The following is a 23,759-nucleotide window of genomic DNA, read 5'->3' as shown; positions in this document are numbered from 1 at the left end:
GCCAGTGGAGGGGTTGCAGATGGAAACCTACACTTGGTTGTTGCTAGTCATTGCTTCAAGTGCAATGAATCATTTTGTTTTCAGCATATAGTTGTAGAAGTGTGTGTCTATTATTCGACTATTGCTAATGCTGAAGTTAATTCTTCACCTGTGAACTGTGGTCAGTAGAATTGGCACGATGAGCTCTTCAAGCAATCTTGGATTGTCACATTACTGCTAATGCACAATGGCACTTTTCCAAATCAATTACATTTTGTACTTCAATTCTACTCCTCTTGAGTGAAGGCTGATTGTGTATAAAATATCCTGAGAAATCAATTTTCCATTTAACAGAATTTTACTGCATCAACAGAACAGAAAGCTGTTTAGGAGAAAACATTGTTACAACATAAAATGAGCTCAAATCCACCCCTATACTTCAAATTAATTAATGCTCATAGATTTGAGTGAGTGAAACATTGATCCTTTACTCCCTAGCTCATAATTTGTGCGGGTGATACAATGCTAACAATAGTATTGTTTTGTTGGAACTAACATAACGTAGGGATAATTTTAATACCCCCCTCCCCATATCCACCCAACCATGACAGGCAGGAGAGGGTTGGGAGGGTTAATTTGATAAAAATGTGAAACCCGATCCACTGTCTGCAATGAACACATCTACATCTGGTTTAACCATGATGGGTTTGGGGTCAGCCAAGTAGCTTTCTCGGGAGAGGTAGATCAGTAGTTATAATATTTAAATGAGGCTCCACGCCTCATATTTTGTAAGCCATTTAAATTTAACTATAGTGGGCCGAGTTTCTCAGGGCTCAGTTTCCTCGTATTTCTGTAACTCCCTTTTTACAACTGCAGATCTTACCCAATTCAATCTCCTGCTCTTCTCCCTCCCTAAGTCACAGTCCTGAGGGATTCAATCTCCCACAGTATTCTCGGCCCTTAGGAAAGATGTCTTAGAGATGTGGATTTTCTTCTTTTCTTGGAGGAACATCACCCTCAGCAGAATGGGACAGCAATTTAACAGCATTGCTAGAAAGCAGAGTGTAGGGTTCAGGATGACTGAATTGCAAGGACAATGAAGACTTTTCAACAAAAGATTGATGTGAGAGAGAAGACTGAAGAGTATTGATCTTTGGACTCTCTGTGACTAGAAGAGAAGAACTCAAGACGCTCTGAGGAACTTGAAACAAAAATAAAAATACCTGGAAAAACTCAGCAGGTCTGACAGTATCTGCGGAGAGGAATACAGTTGACGTTTCAAGTCCGTATGACTCTTCATCAGAACTTGTTGCTCCCTTGAAGCACACTGGGAAAGAGCTTCAGAAGAGGAATGACCTTCAACTCTAGGGAAGACTGTCACAGCTGCAGCATCCAATGCTGAATCGAAGACTGAAAAGTCATTGAAGATCTGAGATTTCAATTAACTTAAACAACAAAGGAAAAGATGACACCATTCCACAGTATAGCTGTTTCAGTTCAGTTTCTGGCCAATGGTAATTCCCAGGATGTTGATATTGGGGGATTCAGAAATGGTAATGTTATTGAATGTCAAGGGGAGATGGGTGGATTCTATCTTGTTAGAGATGGTCATTGCCTGGCACTTGTGTGGTACAAATGTTACATGCCACTTCCAGATTTTGCTGCAAATGGGCATGGACTACTTCAGTACCTGTGGAGTTGCAAATGGTGCTAAACATTGTGCAACCATCAGCAAACATCTATATTGCACTAGAATGTTAGCCCAGATATTTGTGCTCAGATCCCTGGAGTGGGACTTGAACTCATTGCTTTCTGACTTAGAGGCAAGAGTGAGCCATGTTCTCACATGGTTAATGAACCATTTGGGTTTTTATGATAACCCAATAACATCATGGCCACTTTTGTTGCTACCAGCTTTTCATGTCCAGTCAAATTCTCAAATTGCCATGATGGGATTTGAATTCACATTTCCTGGATTATTAATCCAGATTTCTTGATTATTAGTCTAGTAACATAACCACTATGCTACTGTACTCAGTGCTTCATTTCACCCATGGAAAATTCAACCTACAGCAGATACTGCTATGAGAGGTAGGCCACCTCAGTCTCTTCACCTTTTTGTAGAGCATGAATAGCCAGCCACCTCCTGCAATCCTTCCCCTCAGGTTGCACTTAAAAGAAGTATTAGAACCTACGTGAAAGAAAGCCATGTGGTGACACTCACAAATTTTATTGTTACTTTCCAAAGTTTAACAAATACAGTTACAGGATAGTGGGAGTTAATTCCTTTAAAAAATAAAGCATATAATCAGACTGCTTTTGGGAGGAACTGATACTTCTGAACTGAAGTACGTATCTGTGGGATCTCTGAATTTATAATACACCCTGATCCAGTCTTCATTTAAATGCATTGTCGTATTTACATAGAAAATAAGAGCAGGAGTAGGCCATTCAGCCCTTCGAGCCTGCTCCGCCACTTATTATGATCATGGCTGATCATCCAACTCAATAGCCTGCTCCCGCTTTCTCCCTATATCCTGTGATCCATTTCGCCCCAAGAGCTATATCTAACTCCTTCTTGAAAATATATTATGTTTTGGCCTCAACTACTTTCTGTGGTAGTGAATTCCACAGGCTCACCACTCTCTGGCTGAAGAAATTTCTCCTCATTTCAGTCCTAAATGGTCTACCCCGTATCCTCAGACTGTGACCCCTCGTTCTGGACTCCCCCACCATCGGGAACATCCTTCCTGCATCTACCCTGTCTAGCCCTGTTAGAATTTTATAAGTTTCTATGAGATCCCCCCTCATTCTTCTGAACTCCAGTGAATATAACCCTAACCAACTCAATCTCTCCTCATATGTCAGTCCCACCATCCCAGGAATCAGTCGGGTAAACCTTCGCTGCACTCCCTCTATAAAAAGAGCATCGTTCCTCAGATAAAGAGACCAAAACTGCATACAATATTCCAAGTGTGGTCTCACCGGAGCCCTGTATAATCGCAGCAAGACATCCCTGCCCCTGTACTCGAATCCTCTGGCTATGAAGGCCAACATACCATTTGCCTTCTTTATCACCTGCTGCACCTGCATGCTTACCTTCAGCGACTGGTGTACGAGGACACCCAAGTCTCGTTGCACATTCCCCCCTCTCAATTTATAGACATTCAGATAATAATCTGCCTTCCTTTTTTTGCTACCAAAGTTGATGACCTCACATTTATCCACATTATACTGCATCTGCCTTGCATTTGCCCACTCACTGAGTTTGTCCAAATCAAACTGAAGCATTTCTGCATCCTCCTCACAGCTCACCTTTAAATGAAACTATGGCTATTTTCAGCAAGACCACATTAGGCTGGTCAGAAAGATCAGTGCTGAAGTGGTACAGATCCAATGGATCTGAAACAGGTTTTCCAGTTCCATGGTGCTCATCTGCTCCTATGCCACAAGCCATATTGACCAAAAGAATCTATCTTTGTACAATATTCTAGGGAAAAAGTTATTATGATATGGAATGCACAACTAGAACAGGTGGTGAAAGCATATTCAATAGTAACTTTCAAAAAGGAATTGAATGTATATTTGAAACAGAAAAGTTTGCAGGGCTACAGGGAAAGAGCAGACAAATTGGACTAATTGGATAACACTGTGCTATCTATATGACACTTTGCTGGCTGACTCTAAGAGGGAATCTACCAGTGCTCACACACTTTATTGATTAGCTTACTGATTTTTTTAAAAATTGAGATCCACCAAGCCTATGTCAAAAATGTCAGTTTGTAATTTTTTAAAATAATTTTCAGATAGATTTGCCCAATAGAATTGAAAAGATTTGAGGGCTAATTTTATGAGTTTTCACTTCTGGTACAGAGCTTCATCCACCATGGGCAGAATTTTGCCCTTGGCGGGCGGGCTCGGCAGGGGCAGTTGGGAAGCCAACCGCCACCCGCGATCGGCACTGGACCGCAATTTCATGCTGGTGGGCCAATTAAGGGCCCGTCCAATGTGAAACGCGAGCGGCAACGCTGCCTGTGCGGGCGGGGAGGAAGAGGGCGAGCCGGCCGAGCACGAGCTTCATGCATGCGCGCGAGTGAGCACTGCATAATCTCCCTGAGGCACGGAGCTGCCTCAGGGAGATGAAATGTTTTTTAAAAAGAAAATGAAGAAAATAAAAATGTAATAAAACATGCCCCCTCGTGTGACACTGTCACATTGATTACATTTTAAAACTTGTATTATTAGTTGTTGTATAGAACCTTAGTGAGGCCACAGCTGGAGTACTGTGTGCAGTTCTGGTCGCCACATTATAGGAAGGATGTGATTGCACTGGAGGGGGTGCAGAGGAGATTCACCAGGATGTTGCCTGGAATGAAACATTTAAGTTATGAAGAGAGGTTGGATAGACTTGGGTTGTTTTCATTGGAGCAGAGAAAACTGAGGGGCGACCTGATCGAGGTGTACAAGATTATGACAGGCATGGACAGGGTGGATAGGGAGCAACTGTTCCCCTTAGTTGAAGGGTCAGTCACAAGGGGGCATAAGTTCAAGGTGAGGGGCAGGAGGTTTAGGGGGGGATATGAGGAAAAACGTTTTTACCCAGAGGCTGGTGACGGTCTGGAATGCACTGCCTGGGAGGGTGGTGGGGGCGGGTTGCCTCACATCCTTTAAAAAGTACCTGGATGAGCACTTGGCACATCATAACATTCAAGGCTATGGGCCAAGTGCTGGTAAATGGGATTAGGTAGGTAGGTCAGGTGTTTCTCACGTGTCGGTGCAGACTCGAAGGGCCGAATGGCCTCTTCTGCACTGTGATTCTGTGATTTGCTCTTAGAAACCTCATCCCGCCCGTGGATGAGGTTTCCAAAAAAATGGGCAGTGAAAAATATAATTTATTTGTCATTAATTAACAGGCCTTTTAATTGTCAGCGGGCGCACTGCCGACTTCGGTGTGCGCCCGCAGACCGAACTATCGCGCGACTGCGCGTTGACATCAGCACGCTTGGCCGACGTCAACATTCGTCATTTTACACTCGCGCGGACCGGGTGAATGCCTGACCACCGAGCGAAAATTTCTGCCCTATAACTTTAAAATGAATGGGCAGAAAGTTGTTGATGGCAAGTGCCAAAATGCCTGATATGTAGCCCAGTTGGCAAGTCTCTGTGCTGGGGGCACACATTTATAAAATTAGCTCTTTGGCCTCAAAGGCATTTTCACAGCAGAGCCACTCTCTAGAGACCAACTGACTGCAACAAAGTGGATCAAATGCCATATAGCCCTTATTACCATTGAGCTCCTGACTTTGAAGAACTAACTTTGCTTTCCCTGTTCAAGAACTGGAAAAGCATTTTACCTATGCAGCAGAATAAGGATATAATTTTTTTTTACATAGTATCCAAGTACATAAATACCCCTTTGGATTTGTCATTCATTAAAAAATAAGAAAATATTAAGAGTTCCAGTCTTATCTGTTTTAAAGAATGTTGCCCAAATTATGATGAACTGTATAGATTAACCACAGACAACAATAAGCCTTGTTATATTTAATGGTATACTGTGCTATGTACTGGTGTGTATCATTTTTGCTTGTTTTCACTTTCCCCAGACAGTTATTGAGATTGCATGAGCTGAAGTAGAAGTAAATGGCATTTTGATCTTTTCAAAGCAATGGCATCTTTGTTCCAGCATTGGCATAAGCAAGGCTGCTTTGAAATAGTATACAACAAAGCCACAGTCATTGTGAATGGCTTCTGTTTGTACCAGTCTCTCTTTTTGTCATTAAGTGTTTTTGAAGTCTTATTTTCTTCCCAGAATTCAACCTTGGATTATCGCCAGTCAGTCAAACAAAATTACATCTGAAATTTTTATGGTTTTTTTTTTCCTTTTCAGGATAAGTAACAACTGAAACTTACAAACAAAATATCAAGCTATTTAAAATCTCAATGAAAAGAAAAAGGCTTTTACACAGTGATTGGACTGTAATGGAGACACACACTAATCTGTTCTCACACAGACTTTAACCCTTTTACTCTTAAGAATTCCAGGAATTTACTATATATATTTTTTTAAATAGACAATAGAAATCATTTGGTCCATTTGCTCCTCATTCTTAAGGAATGGGCTAAACATTCCTGGGAAATATCTCTCGAGGCCCAGCTCTCCTTAATCATTATAATCCATGTCTGAAAAGTTTAGAATTTGCCTGTAATAACAGAAAATGCAAATGTTCTTTGATCAGTATCAGATTGTTTCTGTATATGTTTCCCTGCTCCCATAATTTATTTATAGTTTTCTGACATAGCTCCATGTACATATTCCAAGCGATTTAATTTCCTTTGTTATTATACTGATTGCTAGCATTTGTGTAAAATTCTTTGTGCATTACTTTAATGCCATTAGCTTTATTTTATATGAATGCATAGACCGATGCAAGTGGAAGTTAAATTCTAAGGTATGGAAGCAATTATATAACTTTAAATATTTTGATTCAATTTTAAAATATATTGAGAGATCTCTGAGGAGATACGAGAGAAATATGTAGTACTCAGAAAATATAAGTAATATGAAACATGTATTATCATGGAGCTGTTCGCAGGAAATTGTATATCTTTAGCACTTCTGGGAGGTTAGTGTAGCCAAAAGGGTGAAAACAGACCCTAAATTGGTGCAGTGCTAATAAGACTAGTCTCTTTGAAAATCCAGATTTAGCGCACAATTTTGGTCCTAATTGCTGATTACCATTATTTGAATTTACCTGGAAGTACTAACATGCAGGTTCTAAGTTCTAAATGGACTCTTCACACTCAATTCCACTGAAGATGTGGAGTGCTCTGGCACACAGCAGAATATTGCAGAATGGTTCAGGGACCAAGGGAGAGGGCACACAGATTCTCAGATGCAGTCCTGGAGGTTCTGGTGAAGGAGGCCCAGAGAAGGAGAGATGTCCTATAGGAGGAAGATTTCCTGTATCTCTTTCATGCAGCAGCTGGTGCTTCTTTGCCTGGCCGTGCCCTGCCCACAAACCTCATTCAGACTAGGCGGGCCCCTGGCCTTTTCTCCTAGTGACTACTATGTGGTGTCCAATAAATTGGAGAAGCAAAGCTCTTACTCTTTTCAGGTGAAGCCCTCAGAGAATTTATAAAATGAATCTTGCTTGAGGTTTGGCAAAGTCTTGACAAAGCGGCCTAGAAAGTCTTTCAATGTATTTGAGAGATTCTCTTCACAGCTCCAGGAGCAATTGAAATTAACATCAGTGCCATGCTTACTCTCAAACAGATAGTAAGGCACATGCTATTTTAACCACATTTAGTGGTCATTTTTAGGAGAGAATATTAGTTGAAGTGTTAGCCACCAAAATACCATGCAGCCTCTTTTAATGAGCTCTAGCAGGCATTCTAAGTGACAATCAGCTATTTAACAAGCCTCCAGATGGCTGTTCCTGGCACTGGTTACAATTCCTTTACCGATCTTGCACTAAATGTGGTTAAACTAGACTTAAGACCCCGATCTTGGCCAGCTCTTTACCTGTATAGGATCTGATGTATTTATGAGTTTACGAGGATGAGACACTTCAGTTATAAGGAAAGATTGGAGAAGTTGGGACTGTTTTCCTTGGAGAGGAGAAGGCTGAGAGGAGACTTGATAGAAGTTTTCAAAATAATGAGGGGCCTGGGCACAGTTTTAAAGTGTTTTGCAAAAGAAGCAAATGCGAGGTGAGAAAAAGCCTCTTTGCACAGCGAGTAGTTAGGGTTTGTAATGTACTGCCTGGAAGTGTGGTGGAGGCAGGCTCATTTGAGGCATTCAAGAGGGCATTGGATGATTATTTAAACAGAAACAATGTGCAGCGTTACGGGAAAAGGCAGGAGATTGGCACTAAGTTAAAATGCTCAGACAGCCAGTGCAGACACAATGGGCTGAATGGCCTCCTTCTACACTGTAACAATTCTGTGATTCTATGATATTTGGGGAGCATTGCCCCCCCCCCCCCCCCCCCCCACCCTCTGAAGTTTAAGCAGTGCATGGAATGGACAATTTGACTCCTTACTTTCCACAGAAACATTACACACTGGACAGAAGTTCTTGTTAGGCAAGGGAATCAATTTACCTTTACCTTAAAAACATTCAATGACCTTGCTTCTACTGCTTTCTAAGGCAGAGAGTTCCAAAGTCACACAACCCTCTGAGAGAAAAAAATTCTCCTCATCTCTGTCCTAAAAGGGTGACCCCTAATTTTAAAATAGTGCCCCCTAGTTCTGGACTCACCCACAAGAGGAAACACCCTTCCCACATCCACCTTGTCAAGACTGTTCAGGATCTTATATCTCCAAATAATATATTCTCCAAATAAAAGGTGTGGCTATGGGTACCCGCATGGGCCCCAGCTATGCCTGTCTCTTTATGGGGCATGTGGAACATTCCTTGTTCCAGTCCTATTCCAGCCCCCTCCCACAACTCTTTCTCCGATACATCGATGGTTACTTCAGTGCTGCTTCATGCTCTCGTCGGGACCTGGAAAAATTTATTAATTTTGCTTCCTATCTCCACCCCTCCATCATTTTCACATGGTCCATCTCTGACACTTCCCTTCCTTGACCTCTCTGTCTCAATTTCTGGTGATAGACTGTCCACCAACATCCATTACATGCCTACCGACTCCCACAGCTACCTCGACTACAGCTCCTCACACCCCGCTTCCTGTAAGGACTCCATCCCATTCTCTCAGTTCCTTCGCCTCCGTCGCATCTGTTCTGATGATGCTACCTTCAAAAACAGTTCCTTTGACATGTCCTCCTTCTTCCTTAACCGAGGCTTTCCACCCACGGTCATTGACAGGGCCCTCAACCGTGTCCGGCACATCTCCCGCGCATCGGCCCTCACGCCTTCTCCTCCCTCCCAGAAACATGATAGGGTTCCCCTTGTCCTCACTTATCACCCCACCAGCCTCCGCATTCAAAGGATCATCCTCCGCCATTTCCGCCAGCTCCAGCATGATGCCACCACCAAACACGTCCCCTGGCGGCTTTCCGTAGGGATCGTTCCCTCCGGGACACCCTGGTCCACTCCTCCATCACCCCCTACTCCTCAACCCCCACCTATGGCACCTCCCCATGCCCATGCAGAAGATGCAACACCTGCCCCTTCACTTCCTCTCTCCTCACCGTCCAAGGGCCCAAACACTCCTTTCAAGTGAAGCAGCATTTCACTTGCATTTCCCCTAACTTAGTCTACTGCATTCGTTGCTCCCAATGCGGTCTCCTCTACATTGGAGAGACCAAACGTAAACTGGGTGACCGCTTTGCAGAACACCTGCGGTCTGTCCGCAAGAAAGACCCAAACCTCCCTGTCACTTGCCATTTTAACACTCCACCCTGCTCTCTTGCCCACATGTCTGTCCTTGGCTTGCTGCATTGTTCCAGTGAAGCCCAACACAAACTGGAGGAACAGCACCTCATCTTCCGACTAGGCACTTTACAGCCTTCCGGACTGAATATTGAATTCAACAACTTTAGATCTTGAACTTCCTCCTCCATCCCCACCCCCTTTCCGTTTCTTCCCCCTCCCTTTTGTTTTTTCCAATAATTCATATAGATTTTTCTTTTCCCACCTATTTCCATTATTTTTAAATCTATACCTGTAATGCCCTGTCAGTCTTTCCACCCCACCCCCACTAGAGTTGTACCTTGAGTGTCCTGCCATCCATTCTTAATTAGCACATTCTCTTAGATAATATCACCACCTTTAACACCTCTTTGTTCCTTTGCCTGTGACATGTTTTGATTATCTGCTCCTATCACTGCTTGCTTGTCCCTACAACCACCACCCCCCCACCTTCTCTCCCCCAACACCCCCCGCCCCCCAACCTTAAACCAGCTTATATTTCACCCCTCTCCTAACTTTACTCAGTTCTGTTGAAGGGTCATGAGGACTCGAAACGTCAACTCTTTTCTTCTCCGCCGATGCTGGCAGACCTGCTGAGTTTTTCCAGGTAATTCTGTTTTTGTTCAGGATTTTATATACTTCAATCAAGTCACCCCTTAGACTTCTAAACTCCAGTGGAAACAAACCCAGTCTGTCCAATCTTTCCTTATAAGACAACCCACTCATTCCAGGTATCAATCTAGTAAACCTCCTCTGAACTGCCTCCAATGTATTTACATCCTTCCTTAAATAAGGAGACCCAAAACTGCACGCAGTATTCAAGATATGGTCTCACCAAAGTCCTATATAACTACATCCGTACTTTTATGTTCAGTTCCCCTCATAATAAAGGTTAGCATTCTATTAGCCTTCTTAATTAATTGCTGTACCTGCATGCTAACCTTTTGTGACTCATGCATTAGAACACCTAGATCTCTCTGTACCTCGGAATTCTGCAGTTGTTATCCGTTTAAGTTATACTCTGCTTTTTAATTCTTCCTGCCAAAGTGAACAACTTTATATTTTCACACATTATACGCTATCTGCCAGATTTTTAGCCACTCAATCTATCTATGTCTGTCTCTAACCTTCTTATGACCTCTTCATGTCCTCTTTCCTAGCTATCTTTGTGTCATCTACATATTTAGCTACCAAGCCTTCGTACCCCCTCATTTAAGTCATTGATATAAATTGTAAAAAGTTGAGGCCCCAGCACAGACCCCAGCAGGATTTCACTCGTCATATCCTGCCAATCAGAAAGGATCCATTTATGCATGCTCTGTTTTCTGCCAGCCATCCAATCTTCTATCCACGCTAATATGTTACCCCCTACACCATTAGCTTTTATTTTCTGCAATAACCTTTGATGTGGTACCTTATCAAATGCCTTCTAGAAATCCAAGCACAGTACGCCCACAGGCTCCCCTTTATCCACACCACATGTTACTTCTTCAAAGAACTCTAATATTGGTTGAACATGATTTCCCTTTCTCAAAGCCATGTTGACTCTTCCCAATTACCTTGAAATTTTCTAAGTGCCCAGCTATAACCTCCTTATGATCGATTCTAACACCTTCGCCACAACAGACGTCAAGCTAGCTGGCCTATAGTTTCCTGTTTTCTGCCTCCCTCCCTTCTTGAATAGAGGCATTATATTTGCTTCTTTCCAGAATGTAGCAAATTTTGGAAAATTGACACCAACACATCCACTACCTCATTAACCACCTCTTTTAAGACCCTAGGAGGAAGTCCATCAGGATCCAGAGTCTTGTCAGCCTGCAGCTCCATCAGTTTGCTCAGTACCACTTCTCTTGTGATTGTAATTTCACCAAGTTCCTCTCTCCTTTCCGCCTCCTGATTTATAGCTTTTACTGGAATGTTTTTTGTATCCTCTATAGTGAAGACAGAAGTAAAATATTTGTTCATTTCATCCGCCATTTCCTTATTATCTACTATTAACTTCCCGCTGTCACTCTCTAGAGGACCAACACTCACTTTACTTACTCTTTTCCTTTTTAAATACCTGTTGAAACTCTTGCTATTTAAAAAAAAACTTCTAGCTAGCTTCCACTCATACCCTAACTTCTTTCTCCTGATTAACCTTTTAGTCATTCTCTGCCATTATTTATATTCTAACCAATCATCTATCCTGCCTCTCATCTTTGTGCAGTTATATGCTTTCTTTAACTTCTTTAGTTAACCACAGATGATAGGTCCTCACCTTATGATTTTCTTTATTGTAGGAATATACTTATTCTGAGTATTTTGAAATATCCCCTTAAATGTCTGCCACTGCTTCTCTATTGATCTAGCCTAGAATCCCAGTTCACTTCAGCTAGCTCAGCTTTCATGCCCACATAGTTGCTTTTATGTAAGTTTAAAATACTAGTCTCAGACCCACTCTTCTCCCTTTCAAACTGGATGTAAAATTCAAACATATTGTGGATGCTGCTACCTAGGGGTGACTTTACTCTGAGGTAATTAATTAATCCTGTCACATTACACAATACCAAGTCTAATATAATCTGCTCTCTGGTTGGTTCCAGAATGTGCTGCTCTTAGAAACTATCTCGAAAGCAGTCAATTAACTCCTCATCCAGGCTACTACTGCTAATCTAATTTTTCCAGTTTATTTGTAGATTAAAATCACCCATGGTTATTGCCGTCCCTTTATCACAAACACCCAATATTTCTTCTTGTATACTTTGTCCTATATTGTGGTTATTGTTAGGGGGCCTGTAGATCACCCCTGCTGGAGACTTATTTCCCCTACTATCCCTCATCTCCACCCAAATCAATTCTACGTCCTGATCTCCTGAATCAAGGTCATCTCTAACTATTGCACCAATGCCATCTTTGATTAACAGTGCTACCCCTCCACCTTTACCTAGGTTCCTATTCTTCTTGACTATCATACACCACTCAATATTCAGGACCCAATGCTTGTCATCCTGCAGCCACATCTCCATAATGGCTATCAGTTCATACTTATTTACTTCAGTGTGCGCCATCAATTCATTTACTTTGGTATGAATGTTATGCACATTCAGATACAGAGCCTTTAGTTTTGCCTTTTTATTATCTTTGTAACATATAGTCTTGACTGTTGGTGCATTCTTAGGTTTTTTCTCTCTGTCCCTTCATGCCATTCTCTGACCCTCATTTCCCATATTACTATTTTGCTCTCCTGCCTTGACTCTACCCATTGGTTTGTTACATCTACCCAAGCTTGATCCCTCACTCCTTTGTTTAGTTCAAAGCCCTATATACTTCCCTAATTATGCAGCTCACTAGAGCACTGGTCCCAGCATGGTTCAGGTGTAGACCATTACAATGGTACAGCTCCCCCTTTCCCCAGTACTGATGCCAGTGCCCCACGAACCTGAACCCACTTCTCCCACAGCAGCCTTTGAGCCAAGCATTCATCTCCCTAATCTTATTTGCTTTATGCCAATTTGCATGTGGCTCAGGTAATAATCCAGAGATTATTACCTTTGAGGTTCTGCTTCTTAATTTGGTACCTAGCTCCTCATACTGACTATGCAGAACCTCTTTTCTTATCTTGCCAATGTCGTTGGTACCTACATGGACCACAACCACTGGAACCTCCCCCTCCCACTGCAAGATCCTCTCCAGCCTTGAGCAGATGTCCCAAACCCTGGCAATGGGCAGGCAACTCAACCTTCTGGACTCTTGCTCTTTGCTGCACAGAACGATATCAATCGCCTCACTGTACTATCCCCTACTACCATTACCTTCCTGTTTGCTCCTCCAGCTTGAACAGCTTCCTGTACCATGGTGCCATGGCCGGCCTGCACATCCACCTTGCAGACCTCGCTTTCATCCACACAGGTTGTGAGCACCTCAAACTTGTTTGATAATATAAAGTCTGAGGTCCTCCACTATTGTCTGCTTGGTTCCTTTACCTGCCTCAGTCATGGTCACATCCTCCTGTCCCTCAACGCTGACCAAAACAGATGGCCCTATTCTAAAAGGTGTGAGCATCTTCTGGAACAAAGTATCTAAGTATTTCTCCTCCACCCTTATGTTGTGCAGTGTCTGCAGTTTGGCCTCCAGATCAATAATCCTGATCGATAATTCCTTTAGCTGCTTACACTTCCTGTAAATGTGTTTGTCATGGATCACCTTGGCATCCAAAAGATCGCACATTCCACAGCTACAACATAACACCTGTGCTGCCATTGTTATTTATGTTATTTGGTTAATTTAATTATCTTCTCAATTAACTTAGAATAATTCCTATGTATACTGCACCTCTTTCTCCCATGTACTGAATTCCCATGTGAACCTAATTTGCTACTCACTCAGTCTCAGTCTCACTCAGGAGTAGTCTCCTGTCTTCTTGTGCCCCCCTTACTGACAGAAAGACAGATGCGGGAGTACCATTCCTAGGGGGCTGATTACGGGTGGCAAGTACCACATTATCCTTGTGAAGTTTGCTGGTCATGGTCCCAGAAAATAATTTTAGACTTACCTTTTCGACTTGGCCTCTTCCTTTTCAACACCAAGTTATACTGAAGAGGGCGTCCATATTCCAGATTTTAAACCCAGTTGGTCCTCTTAATTACATCAGGGTCCTCCGTACACTGTGGAACTTTTATTTGCATATATTAAGGAGGCTCCCACCTGATTTTAGTAGGAACCTAGGCTGCCCAACAGAAGTCCTGTGTTAAAACAGCAGGAGATGGGGAATGGAAATATGTGGAATAGAAATTAAAATTGCCTTGAGCTGTCTTAAATTGTATTTGAGCAGAAGTTTATTTAGAAGTGTTGAATTTTCTGATCAGGTTCCCATAACTTCAGAAAATCTCTGCTAATGTATTTCACTTTTAGAAGAAATCAATAGTTAAATAAGCGAGGAGTTGATCCTGGAAATATTTCTTTGTCAGTTAGAATATTGTCTGATTTTTAACACTAACTATTTAAAAGAGGATGCTGAGAGCTACTGTTTATGCTGCTACCACCTAAATGGACGTAACGACAGGATAAGGACAATTGCAAGCTCAAATAGTTTGCCCATGACCATCTTCCTCCCCCTCTCCCTCCCGAGTGCTGTAAAAATGTACTTTGAAGCAATTAATTTTTTAAAAGTGTCTTAGCAATGACAATTAACTTAAATTACCAGAAGGAAATAGACTATCATTTATTTTAGGTGGCACATATATCTTTAAGGCAAATGGTTTTGATCAAACTTTTATCATAAATCAATGCTGTAATTCATAGAACAATATAAAATGTCAAGGAGTATGACTAATTCAATGCTATGGAAGCCTTTTTGTTACATTTTTTTTTTTGACTGCTGTAAGTGGCCAAGTGCTACCTGTAACTGGCTACATCCTGGAAAGTATTGTGGATGTGAAACAACAATGGTTAATAAGACAAAATGCTGAAACTATTGGATTTTTTTGTATTTCCTGTTATGAAGTTTAAAGGTTAAGACTTTATCCCAAACCAAGTGTCACAGATTTTATTTTTGCAGTTTAAAAAGATACACTGACATACCTTACATTTTATATAATATAAAAACAAAAAATGCTGGAAATATTCAAGCGGTCAGGCAGCACCTGTGGCTACAAGAGTAGGCCAGAGACTAGAAATCCTGTGGCAAGTAACTCACCTCCTGACTCGCAAAGCCTGTCCACCATCTGCAAGGCACAAGTTAGGAGTATGATGGAACACTCTCTACTTGCCTGGATGACTGCAGCTCCGACAACACTCAAGTTTGACACCTTTCAGGAAAAAGCAGCCCGCTTGATTGGCACTCCATCCACAAACATTCACTCCCTTCACCAGTGACACACAGTGGCAACAGTGTGTACCATCTACAAGATACACTGCCAGAGCTCACCAAGGCTCCTTAGACAACACCTTACGAACTCATGACCACTGCCATCTAGAAGGCCAAGGGCAGCAGACACATGGAAACACCACCACCTGGAAGTTCCCCTCCAAGATACTCACCATCCTGACTTGGAAATATTTTGCCATTCCTTCACTGTCGCTGGGTCAAAATCCTGGAACTCTCTCCCTAACAGCACTGTGGGTGTACCTACACCACATGGACTGCAGCAGTTCAAGAAAGCAGCTCACTAACACCTTCTGAAGGGCAAGTAGGGATAGGCAACAAATGATGGCCTAGCCAGCAACAGCCGCATCCCATGAATGAATAAAATAAAAACAGAGTTAATGTTTCAGGTTGATGACCTTCCATTTCATACAGCGTTCTTCACTTAAAAGAAGACCTTAGTACACTTTACGAGAGGAGTGATGGATACACAACAGGAAGAGAAGGATTTTATGGGAGACCTAACTACGATTGTTATGTTAATTCATCAGCTTTACAGTACAGGAACTGAATATAACTGAAAAGAGAGACATGTTGGCGAAGCATTTCATCTTGCAGTGATCTGGACAAGTGCAAGAATCCCAAATTCCAAACAATCAGAAGAATTTATACTGCAGGAGAAAAGAGGTGCTGATTGGTTGGCACATCAACTCTGATTGGTTCTTGCGTTTGGTCTGCGTTAAACCAACAAATATCCCTCCAAGCCTTGAATCGCAGCGAGACGAACCACCAAATTGAAGATGGGCTTGACCCCGAATTTTTCGCCAAAGGGCAGGGACCCCAGCCCTCTGTTCTCTCACCATACAGGCTACATGACCTGCTGAGTATTTCCAGCATTTTCTGTTTTTATTTCAAATTCTAGCATCTACAGCATTTTTGCATTTGTTTTACTGAACCCCTTCACTAGGTTGTTCCTTCTATTCAACTTTGTAGGGAGATTTTCTGATTGTTTGGGGAAAGCTCCACACTGAGACCATATAATCTGAAAATTTGCCCTTGTATTGTACTTATTTAGTCCTTGCTTATTTAGCCCTTTTGGAACATGTCTTCTTTATAGATATGTCAAATCAAGACAAGCAAGGCACAGTAAAAGTTAGCACACATAATTAATGGGTCTCTGCCTCCCAAGCGCCAGCACAGCTACAACCACTTTGCAAGATTTAGCGATCAGTCATAGGGGAGTACATTGGCTGAGGCAAAGAGCATATGTGAGCAAGAGCATGTGGGGAAAGTGCAGGATGAGGGACTTTCTTTCAGAAGGCTGACATGCATCACAGTTCGACTGATAACCCTAAATATTCAGACCCCATGGAATCTGTTTTAAAAAGAATAATGGCGTCCAAGCTTTGGTACAAGCATTGGTGGCCTGCGTCAAACACTGTGGTGTAGTTGGAAGAGTCTACTGCACTTTGGATATTTCACAACTCTCCAGTCCACCATGGAGTGCATGGCAACTCCAGAAACATCTGCAGTGGAGTTTCATCTTGGCTGAGATCCTAAAGCAGTTGGTGTTTTTTTTCCCATACTTAGACTATTGGCTTATTTGGCTGGTAGATCAATAGAATTGTTTACAGAGAACTCCAAGGGAGGGCTTCAGTGCTACCATTGGTGCTATTAGGTTTGCTGTCAAGCAGTGGCTATAAAGAGGCCTGGCCGGTAGCAGTTGCATGGCTGGAATGGACAATGATGATGGTGTACTTAGTTTCCCAAGACATCAATATTCTGCCTTATTGGCAGAAAGCACACAGGTTCAGTAGCAGAAATGTAAACCTGTAGCAGGTCCATCTCAGGATTCAAAAGCCAGATGCTAGGTTCCATCTCAATCACAGTGACATTTATTTTCACACTACAGCAAGCCATCTCAGGTACTCCTGGCACCAAGGTAACAATTAGAAGATATGCAAGACAACAATTAGTAGCACCTAGATTTTTACCCGGGGAAGCACCCTATTAGAAAACATAGGAAGGAATACGAACATACAAACATACGAATTAGGAGCTTGTGTAGGCCACTCAGCCCTTTGAGCCTGCTCCACCATTCAATAAGATCATGGCTGGTCTGACTATAACCTCCCGCTACTCCTGTTCCTAACTCATATGTATGTATGTCAAACTGCAGCTATTCAGCTTAATTCTTTGAAGGCTTCCCAGCCTGTTAGCTTCATTGAACAATGACCACCCATTGTCTTGTTGATCCTGGTGGTTTCATGCAACTATGGCTGTTAAAGCCAGAATTCTAGAATAAATCCTGAGTCAAATACCTTAATTACTTGGCCAACAGCTCCCTGTGGTGTTTCTCTCTTGCCTGCAAACCTTTGTGGATTAAAGCGGAAAGTGCGGAAGTGACAGGATCATGTCTAATTTCCCAACCCGCTGCTACACTCTGGAATTTGGCACACCACGTGTTGCCCCTAAGCCCACCCCACCCTCTTCAGTACACAACCCTACCACCACTTAGCATTTAAAATTTATTACAGAATGTTTGGTTATTAAGAATTTGAGCCTTAATTTTAACCCCAGGCAGGAATTGGGCCAAAAAGAGGCACAACAAATGGCAAGTCCTCCTCCTCCACCAGCCCTAACCCTAACCCTAAGCCTAACCCCACCCCCACCTCTTCCCAGATATTGTTAGTGTAAGGCCCTGGTGACTTATTTCTGGGCCTCATTTTGAAGGAAAAATTGTATTTAATTCCTCTATTGAAAAATAAATGACTAATGTCCCAGTACCATGTTATAAATTGATAGAAATTAAATGACATGTAACATGGAAACATTTTTTCTATGTATTCAACAGGAAGCTATGGAAAAAATGGGAAAAATTGGAGAAATAATTCATCCAGATCCAAGGCAAAAAAGGTACTTAATTTTAAAATTTTCTTAGATAGTTTTATTTTCCTGCCTTTCCAGCCATCATGAGCTGTTTTTCAAAAGAGAGGCTTGGCCAGACTTTTATTAATCACAATCTTGTACTATCCTCTAAATGATCATTAGAGTGGACTGGGTTGACTCCTCTTTGATCCTTTGCTACATGGTACCTCCTCAAATTGTTGAACAGCAATCAGCAAGTTTTATGGGAGGTGCTTGGTCACATTTCTGTTCCGTTCTGTGGAGCATGAATGTACCAAAGCACTGAGTCATCTGGATATTAGATTCATATGTTTCACAATGTTACACTTGATTCATACTCAATATAAACAGCATCTTCCACTGACAAGCCCACACTTCCTACGAACCATAACTTGATTTTGTGAGTCGATTATGGTGGTTCGCATGCCAGAGACCAAACCATACTGTTGAGCTGTTCACCAGAAGCAGTATAGCATATACCATATAATCTGGATTTCTTCCATAAATGAAAAACAACATAGGAGCAATTTTAAACGTACTGTCCTGCCAGATTTTCTTTACTAACCTCCATCACTGCTATTCCATTGAAGAATATATATTTAAAATTATGTTCATTCGTGGGATGTGGACGTTTCTGGCTAGGCCAGCAATTATTGCCCATCCCTAATTGCCCTTGAGAAGCTGGCGGTGAGCTGCCTACTTGAACCACTGCAGTCCATGTGTTGTATGGACACCCACAGTGCTGTTAGGGAGGGAGTTCCAGGAATTTGACCCAGCGACAGTGAAAAAACGGCTATTTATTTCCAAGTTGGGATAGTGAGTGGCTTAGAATGGAACTTGCAGGCGATGGTGTTCCCATGCATCTGCTGCCCTTGTCCTTCTAGGTGGCAGAGGTCGCAGGTTTGGGAGGTGCTTTTGAAGGAGCCTTTACGTGTTGCTGCAGTGTACCTTGTAGATGGTACATACTGCTTCCATTGTCCTTCTGTCGTGGAGGGAGTAAATGTTTATTGTGATGGATGGGGTGCCAATCAAGCATGCTGCTTTGTCCTGGATGGTGTTGAGCTTCTTGGGTGTTGTTGGAGCTGTATTCTTCCAGGCAAGTGGAGAGTATTCCATCACACTCCTGTCTTGTACCTTATAGATGCTGGACAGGCTTTGGAGAGTCAGTTTAGGGGGAGACAGTGGCGTAGTGGTAATATCACTTGGCTAGTAACCCAGAGGCCATTGCTCTTGGGACGTGGGTTCAAATCCCACCATGACAGCTGGTAGAATTTCAATTCAATTAATAAATCTGGAATTGCAAGCTAGTCTCAGTAATGGTGACCATGAAACTATCATAGATTGTCATAATTGTCATAACTACCTGGTTCGCTAATGTCCTTAAGGGAAGGATATCTGCCATCATTACCTGGTCTGGTCTACATGTGACACCAGACCCACAGCAATGTGGTTGACCCTAACTGCCCTCTGAAGTGGCCTAGCAAGCCATTCAGTTCAAGGGCAGTTAGGGCTGGGCAACAAATGCTGGCCTTGCCAGCAATGCCCACATCCCTTGGAAGAATAAAGTGAAAAAAAAGGTGTCTTACTCTCCACAGAATTCCCAACTTCTGACCTGCTCTTGTAACCACGGTATTTATTTGGCTGGTCCAGTTCATTTTCTGGTCAATGGTAACTCCCAGTATGTTGACAGTAGGGGATTCAATGATTGTAATGTCATTGAACATCAAAGGTAGACGATTAGATTCTCTCTTGTTGGTCATTGTCGGGCACTTGTGTGGCGTAAATATGACTTGCCACTTATCAGCCCAAGCCTGAATATTGTCCAGTTCTTGCTGCATATGGACACGGACTGCCTCAGTTTCTGAGGAGTTGTGAATGGTGCTGAACATTATACAATCACCCATGAACATCCCCACTTCTGACCTTATGACTGAAGGAAAATTATTGATGAAGTAGCTGATATTGACCTGGCGAGGACACTACCCTGAAGAACACCTGCTGTGATGTCCTGGGACTGAGGTGATTAACGTCCAACAACCACAACCATTTTCCTTTGTGCTAGGTATGACTCTTGACTAGTGGAGAGTTTTCTCCCTGAATCCTATTCACTTCAGTTTTGCTAGGGCTCCTTGATGTCACACAGTCAAATGCCCCTTCCCACAGTACCTTCCCATGCAACTTCATGAAGTGTAATGCCCTTTACCTCTTTCCTCCTCATTATCCAAGGCCCCAAACAGTCCTTCCAGGTGAAACAGCAATTCACTTGCACTTCTTTCAATTTAGTCGACTGTATTCACTGTTCACAGTGTGGTATCCTCTACACTGGGGAGTCTAAACTCTCCCCTTACCTCTTAAGTTCAGCTCTTTTGTCCATGTTTGGACCAAGACTTTAATGAGATCAGGAGCTGAGTGGCCCTGGTGGAACCCAACAGCATCAGTGAGCAGGTTATTGCCGAATAACTACTACTTGATAGTACTGCCAATGACACTTCCCATCGCTTTTCTGATTATCAAGAGTAGACAGATGGGGCGATAATTGGCTGGGTTGGATTTGCCCTGCTTTTTGTGGACAGGTCATACACAGGACATTTTCCAAATTGCCAGACAGATGCCAGTGTTGTAGCTGTACTGGAACAACTTGGCTAGGGGTGCGGCTAGTTTTGGATCTCAAATCTTCAGTACTATTGTTGGAATGTTATCAGGGCTCATAGCCTTTTCCGTTTCTTGATATCACATGGAGTGAACAAAATTGGCTGATGACTGGCATCTGTGATGCTGGGGACCTTAGGAGGAGGCTGAGATGGAACATCCACTCGGCACTTTTGCTGAAGATGGCTGCAAAAACTTCAGCTTTGTCTTTTGCATTGATATGCTGGGCTCCCGCATCATTGAGGATGGGGATATTTGTGGAGCCTTTTCCTCCAGTGAATTGTTTGATTGTCCACCATCACTCACGACTGGATGTGGCAGGACTGGGGAGCTTAGATCTGATCCGTTGGTTATGGGATTGCTTAACTTGTCTATTGCATGCTGTTTCATGGTTTGGCATGCAAGTAGTCCATGTGTTGTAGCTTCACCAGGTTGACATCTCATTTTTACAGATGCCTGATGCTGCTCCTGGCATGCCCTCCTGCACTCTTCATTGAACCAGCGTTGAACCCCCTGCTTGATGGTAATGGTAGAGTGGGATAATGCCAGATTGTGGTTGTATACAATTCTTATGCTGCTGATGGCCCACAGCGCCACATAGATACCCAATTTTGCGTTGCTAGATCTGTTCGAAATCCATCCTATTTAGCATGGTGGTACTCCCACACAGCAGTGCGAAGATTGGGACTTCATCTCCACAAGGCCTGTGCTGTGGTTACTCCTACCAATACTGTCATGGACATATGCATCTGCAGGTAGATTGGTGAGGATGAGGTCATGTAGGTTGGTTCCCTCACCACATGCCAAAGACTCAGTGTACCAGCTGTGTCCTTTAAGGCTCGTCTAGCTCAGTCAATTGTGTTACCGAGCTACTCTTGGTGGTGGACATTGAAGTCCCCCACCCAGAGTACATTCTGTGCCCTTGCCACCCTCAGTGCTTCCTCCAAGTACTGTTCAACATGGCGAAGTACTGATTGATCAGCAGAGGGGGGTTATGGTAGATGGTAACCAACAGAAGGTGTCCTTGCCCATGTTTGACCTGTAAGGTATGGTTCCATGAGTATGACTATGTTAGGCTGTTCCTTGGCTAATCAGTGGGACAGCACTTCCAATTTTGCCACAAGCTCCAAGATGTCAGTAAGGAGGACTCTGCAGGGTCGACAGAGCTGGGTGTGCCATTGCCCTTTCCGATGTCTTGGTCAATGCCGAGTGGTCCAACTGGTTTCATTCCTTTTAGACTTTGTACTGGCTTGATACAATTGAAGTAGTCCATGTCCAAATGCAGCAAGAGCTGGAAAATATCCAGGCTTTGGCTAACAAGTGGCAAGTAACATTCACACCACACAAGTGCCAGGCAATGACCATCTCCAACAAGAGAGAATCCAACCATCACCCTTTGATGTTCATTGGCATTACCATCGCTGAATCCCCCACTATCTTAGGGGTTATCATTGACCAGAAACTGAACTGGAATAGCCATATCAATACTGTGGCTACAAGAGCAGGTCAGAGGCTAGGAATCCTGCAGTGAGTAACTCATCTCCTGACTCCCCAAAGCCTGCCCACCGTCTACAAGGCACAAGTCAGGAGTGTGATGGAATACTCTTCATTTGCCTGGATGAGTGCAGCTCCACCAACATTCAAGAAGCTTGACACCATCCAGAGCAAAACAACAGCTTGATTGGCACCACATCCACAAACATTCACTCCTTCCACCACCGACGCACAGTAGCAGCAGTGTGTACCATCTACAAGATGCAGTGCAGGAATTCACCAAGGTTCCTTAGACAACATCTTCCAAACCCAAAACCACTATGATCTAGAAGGACAAGGGCAGCAGATAGATGGGAACACCACCACCTCGACGTTCCCCTCCAAGCCACTCACCATCCTGACTTGAAAATATATCGCCATTCCTTCACTGTCGCTGGGTTAAAATCCTGGAGCTCCCTAACAGCACTGTGGGTGTACCTATGCCACAGGGACTGCAGCAGTTCAAGAAGGCAGCTCACCATCATCTTCTCAAGGGCAACTAGGGATGGGCAACAAATGCTGGCCCAGCTAGCGATGCCTACATCCCGTGAATGAATGAAAACAAGAAAGAATGGCTTGCTCGGCCATTTCAGGAGGCATTTAGGAGTCAACCACATTACTGTGGGTCTGGAGTCACATGTAGGCCAGGACAGCAGGTTTCCTTCCCTACAGGACCTTAGTGTACCAAATGTGTATTTACGACAGTCAAGAATGGTCTTGTGGTCACCATTAGACTTTTAATTCTAGATTTATTAATTGAATTTAAATTCCACAGCTGCCGTGGTGGGATTTGAACTCGTGCCCCCAGAGTATTAGCCTGGGTCTCTGGATTACTAGTTCAGTGACAATATTTTGCCCAGGGTATAACAATTCCCTTTAAGTAATTGTCCAAGATTTGCACTGAGTTTGGCAGTGGGCATGAAAAAGTTGTTTTACCTGCCAGCCTCAATGGTAGGTTCTCATGCCGTATCATCCCACTCCCAACGTGCCCCGCCTCATTAATAATGCATTCATGGGAAACACGCCGGATAGTTGGCGGGGTGGCCTTTGATTTGCCCGTCCCGCGGTCACCTCAGGCCTTCAGTAATTAGGATGCCATATTTAACGGGTGCCCCTGCATAGAGCTAGCACTTTTTAAGGGATCAAAAGCTGCTGGAATGTCATGACTGCCAAAGGGTGGAAACATGCTGCCCCCAAATTTAGCGATGCCTCCCTCGGGCGCTTCTTGGACACAGGGGAGGGCCGCCGTGAAGTCCTCTCCACCCGTTCTGGGCAAAGGTCAGCAAGCAAGGAAGGCAGCATGGCAGCATCCAACATGGGGGCAGTGGCAGTGGTGGTCAGCGCCAATGCCCTGCAAAAGAGGACAGCTAACCTGTGCCGAAAGTGGATGAAAAATCTCCCCCGTTCTGGGTGGAGCTAGGGTAAGTCACTTTTCTCATCACTCTCAACTCTCACACTCACAAGCCC

The 23,759-nt window shown here is 43.3% G+C and overlaps 1 protein-coding gene across 7 annotated transcripts in view; it reads left to right on the top strand.

The window, feature by feature from the left end:
* Nucleotides 1–23,759, top strand: part of fggy (FGGY carbohydrate kinase domain containing) — a 371,941-nt gene that overhangs the window by 336,506 nt on the left and 11,676 nt on the right. For all 7 annotated transcript variants that reach the window (XM_078561209.1, XM_078561205.1, XM_078561208.1 and 4 more), the window contains one exon: nt 18,058–18,119. In XM_078561209.1, the coding sequence (XP_078417335.1) occupies nt 18,058–18,094 (37 nt within the window). In that variant the 3' untranslated portion in view covers nt 18,095–18,119. The remainder of the gene's footprint in view (nt 1–18,057; nt 18,120–23,759) is intronic.

This window comes from Cetorhinus maximus, chromosome 17 (assembly GCF_964194155.1).
Source record: "Cetorhinus maximus chromosome 17, sCetMax3.hap1.1, whole genome shotgun sequence".
Taxonomy (NCBI): Eukaryota; Metazoa; Chordata; class Chondrichthyes; order Lamniformes; family Cetorhinidae; genus Cetorhinus; species Cetorhinus maximus.
The sequence above is the reverse complement of the archived record's forward strand: the minus strand, read 5'-3'. Positions and strand labels throughout refer to the sequence as shown.